At 33.1% G+C, this 4,338-nt stretch overlaps 1 protein-coding gene across 3 annotated transcripts; it reads left to right on the top strand.

Moving 5' to 3' along the window:
* Positions 1-300: 300 nt before the first annotated feature.
* Positions 301-2,279, top strand: LOC114176671 (uncharacterized). 3 transcript variants are annotated; one of them, XM_028061780.2, is made up of 4 exons: positions 301-522; positions 794-843; positions 925-1,041; positions 1,130-2,279. In XM_028061780.2, the coding sequence occupies exons 1-4, from the start codon at positions 465-467 to the stop codon at positions 2,054-2,056; spliced, it is 1,152 nt and encodes a 383-aa protein (XP_027917581.1). In that variant the 5' UTR covers positions 301-464; the 3' UTR covers positions 2,057-2,279. The 3 variants fall into 3 exon arrangements, with proteins under 3 accessions (XP_027917581.1, XP_027917583.1, XP_027917582.1); XM_028061782.2 differs by having other exon boundaries at positions 307-615; XM_028061781.2 differs by having other exon boundaries at positions 307-697.
* Positions 2,280-4,338: the final 2,059 nt, after the last annotated feature.

Raw genomic sequence — 4,338 nt, 5'->3', positions numbered from 1 at the left:
AATCTCTAGAATCTTTTCCGTTCAGGTTTTTTTGCCGGGATTTCATCTTAATGTCTATCAGAAAGTTACTAAAGAGTCTCTTTCAAGTAGTTAACAGTTAACAAATTTTCCCAGTAATTAAGGAAAATTATAACAGTAACTCTGATATAATGCTTAGCAGAAAGATTGATTCACACAGTTCCCTTGGAATCACACATGACATGAAATGAAATTCCCCCATTATTGTCAAAAGGTCATTTTCCATCCAAAATATAAAATTCCCATTGTGACGTTGCTCTACCAATAAACACAAATGGTGGTGATGCCGTTGCCATTGGAAAGCCTCACCAAAAAACTCTCACTCATAACGTCTTCTTTACCTCAATTGATGGAGCTAAGAATCAAAGCAAGGTTGAAATTTTAATTAAGGCCTAGTCTGAAAACCCTAATAAAAAAGTATTATAACGGAGAATACTTTGCAAACCATGCCTACAGCAATAGAAGATGCCACCACCAGTTCATCATCACCTACTATCCTAGAGGGTTGCTATTGTCCTTGTCGGCTTAATCATTTTCTTTTAGCTTCTTTAATATTCGATCATTAGATTCACATCTTCAACAAGAAATGTCATATCAGTGAGTTTGGCTGGACCAGGTCCTCCTTTCAAATACGCTTTTTTCTTCATATTAGGACTCACTAGTCACTACCCTTAAACAGGTTTTCAATTAGTTTAACTTCAAAACTTCTGTTTATGGGTTTATGTTTGCTAGGAGAAGAAATTAAAAACTAACTACTCCCTTTTGCTTCTTTAAGGAGTGAATATTGCCATGGGAACAAACAGGGAGGAGCATGGAGGATCTGGGGTAAAGTTTTTGTTTCTTGTTAATTTGTTGTTGATTTTATTTCAATTGCAGAAGCTTGAATAATCCCACACCTTATGTCAGGTAACTTATCAGGAAATGGCAGAAGAAGATGAAGCCAAGGACATTCAGAATGTTTCTGTAGGACCTATACACAAATTAATAGCAGAGAATCCCAAGTCAAACAGTATGGTTATTAAAGTAAGTAGCAAATTCTCACTTTACTTGTTTCTTGTACAGACATATATATATATATTCCATGGAAAATTAACCATTGGTACCAAAACAGAAACCACATGTGGTGATTCCTCCTCATATAATAGCAGAAGCAATATCAAGGATCCGTGATATTGACATTAGATGGTCAGGTCCAATAACACAGAAAGAAATGGAATATGTTGAACAGTATGTGTTGGCAAAGTACCCTGAATATGCTGGCCTAATAGAAGGAGAAGGGAATGGCATAGACTTGTCTAGCTTTATCATCAATGAGGAGCCTTCAGAAGGCATGTCAGATGACAGGAAAAAGTCACCAAGAGGGACCTTTAGAGAACCTTTGTTTGGTAGTAATCTCCCTGAAATGGATAGGACCCAGTTGGAGGCATCAAGATTACTGGATATTCTCACCAAAAAATCCTCCTTTCCAGGGAGTTTCATCTCAATCCCAGAAATCCAAGCCCAAAACAAGGTTTTGAAGCATTGTGGGTTGCCTGATCATGAGTACCTGGTTCTCTTCACTCCAAGTTACAAGGATGCAATGATGTTGGTGGGGGAGAGCTACCCTTTTGTCAGGGGAAACTACTACATGACAATTCTTAGGGAAGAGGAAGACTATATCAGAGAATTTGCTTCTTTTAAGGAATCCAAGGTGATTCTGGCACCCAAAACTTGGTTGGATTTGAGGATAAGAGGGTCACAGCTGAGCCAAAATTTCAGGAGGAAGTGTAAGGTTAGCCTGAAAGGGTTGTTTGCTTATGAAGCAGATGTGAATGGGACAAATCATTGGGTCTCAGAGGCTCATAGGAACTACTGGCATGTTCTGCTTGATGCCTCTGCATTGGTGCTGGGAAAGGATAGGTTTTGCCTTGGCCTTCATAGGCCTGATTTCTTAGTGTGTTGTCTTGATAACACTCATTCCAATCCTTCAAGAATCACTTGCCTCTTGGTGAGAAAGAAATCTTTTGACACCTCCAATGCTTCTTCTCAGGCCAATTGATGGGTCAGAATCAGTAATAGTTGAACTGCATTGTCTTAACTTGTATCATGAACTCGGTTTAACAGTAAATTTTCATGGAGTATTCTGTAGATTCAATAAAACTTTTGACACATACAGAGAAAACCCACTATGATTGGTTCAGATGTAATTCGGTATTTGTGTTTGTGATTGATTCCTGATCGTTTGGGCGGTTTATATTTTACTAGAAGGTGAAATTGTGATCCATGCTTGGTTTTTGTGGCCGAACCATTTTCTTTTGTAATAGTTAATCTGTTTCAAAGAATTTTGGTGGCTACTATTTTAGCTTGTGGGAAAGTATTCTGGTGGTCAAATCAAATCTTATGAAACTGAGTAAAGACTGATTTGATTACCAGCTCGAAGATCTAGTAACTTAAAAAAATGGAGATGCAATTACCTTTGACATCACATCCAAGATTTTTGTGGAAAATGCAGGAATGTGTGATCGTGCTATGTCAAACATTAAAACATGAGAACAAAGAAATCTCCCTATATTATATAATTTAAAATGCGTATGATTTAATTTATAATATCTATTTTTATTTCAACTACTTCTACGAAAATTCAGCTTTATAAATATTTTAATATAAATATAAAAATATATTTAATTATTATTTAGATTTAGGAAATTATGATTGATATATTGTAAATATTTAATATTTTATTACATTTTGTTCTCTATATATAGAATACATTAATAAAATAAAATAAAAAGTTTTTCCATACAACATACCTCATATTTTTTTATATATGTTCAATTTATTAGGCTTCTAGGATGAAAGAAAATTTCTCACAAGTCGTTATTCCACATTTTAATAGTGAAAACTATGATATATGAATAGGAAAAATGCAAACTTGTCTAGAGGAATTAGATTTATGGAAAGTTATGGAGGAAGATAATGATTGTTTGAAAATTCCACCATGATCCAATTCAAAATGCAAAAGGAAGAAATGACAAAGAAGGCAAAGGCAAAGTCGTGCTTGTTTGCATGTGTTTCACAAATGATCCTAATCAAGATCATGATCCTAAAGTCACCTAAAGAAATTTGGAAGAAAAATATGAAGGGAACTAGAAGATTCAATGTATGAAATGATTAAACTTGGAGTTTGAACTATAAAAGATGAAATAGTATGAGACCATTAAGGGATGCTCAAAAAAATGGTTGGGTATTGCTTTCAAGATAAAATTGTTGGAAAAGGAAATTCAAAATGTGAAAATTCTAGTGACAAATGTCGGAGAAATATAAACCATCTACATATATGATCCAAACTTAATTAGGATGCAAACTTATGGAATTTTAAGAGTCATATAATTATAATATGAAATATGAGGGCCACATAATTATAGTATGGAATATTATGGATGTTAAAAATTTTATGGGTTATAAAATTGTGAGAGACATGAGATATATGATAAATATAACAGATATGTTATATCGCGGAACTTGTTATTTTATTCATATATTCTATATATACAACAAAATCTAACAGAATATAAAATATTTACAACATCTCAATATTGATGTGCTAATTCTAAAATAATAACTAATTTATAAAATTAAAATATATTTTTAAAAGCATAAATATTTGCTAAAAACTAATTTAAATAAAAAATATATTAAGTAAATATTCTCAAGAATGGATTATATAATAAACCCTTTATTTTCTACAAAAGCAACTGAAAAAATAATTTGCTTTAATGCAAAAGATGAGCATAGGCACCAAATGTGACAACCAATACTTAAGTCTAAATGATTGTCAATGCTTGGAGATTATTGCTTTGTTGGAGCAATTCAAAACGTAGTCCAGACCAAGTATTACTCAAAGAATGAAAGTCATTAAAAGAGATCGAGCAAGTCATGAATGAGGTCGTCTTACATGGGTCTGTTTTTTTCCAATGATAGTAAAGTTGAAATTGGTCTGGACGAAGTTGAAGTTGACTAACATAATGTTATCTTCAAGTCATTAGAAGGTATTATGAACCTTGATGTCGATATGAGCAAGTACCTTATTTATCATCGAGTTAGTTAAATCAAGCTAAGGGTGCGTTTTTCATCCTTTGTCGTATTTCACAAAATGGTCAATGGAAAATAGTCATCAAATGACTTTACGTGATTTTTTTTAACATAAAGCCACAATATTATTGATCCAAGAATTTTTCTTTTCCAAATGCGGATTTAGATGAAATGCAGACTTAAATAAGTGCGGACTTAAATGAATGTCTACTGTATTCTTTTGTTAGAAAAGATATGCAAATACCAAGA

Source organism: Vigna unguiculata, chromosome 3 (assembly GCF_037176805.1).
Source record: "Vigna unguiculata cultivar grain cowpea cultivar isolate G323 ecotype 2 chromosome 3, ASM3717680v1, whole genome shotgun sequence".
NCBI lineage: Eukaryota > Viridiplantae > Streptophyta > Magnoliopsida > Fabales > Fabaceae > Vigna > Vigna unguiculata.
Note: the sequence above shows the minus strand (reverse complement) of the source record. Positions and strands in the feature narration are given on the sequence as shown.

Excerpts from the sequence above, each read along its gene's own strand:
- LOC114176671 (XM_028061780.2), top strand. The coding sequence starts at position 465 with ATGCCTACAGCAATAGAAGATGCCACCACCAGTTCATCATCACCTACT. Across the intron at positions 523-793 it reads ATCACCTACTATCCTAGAGG|GAGTGAATATTGCCATGGGA; the intron begins GTTGCTATTGTC and ends TGCTTCTTTAAG. Across the intron at positions 844-924 it reads AGGAGCATGGAGGATCTGGG|GTAACTTATCAGGAAATGGC; the intron begins GTAAAGTTTTTG and ends ACCTTATGTCAG.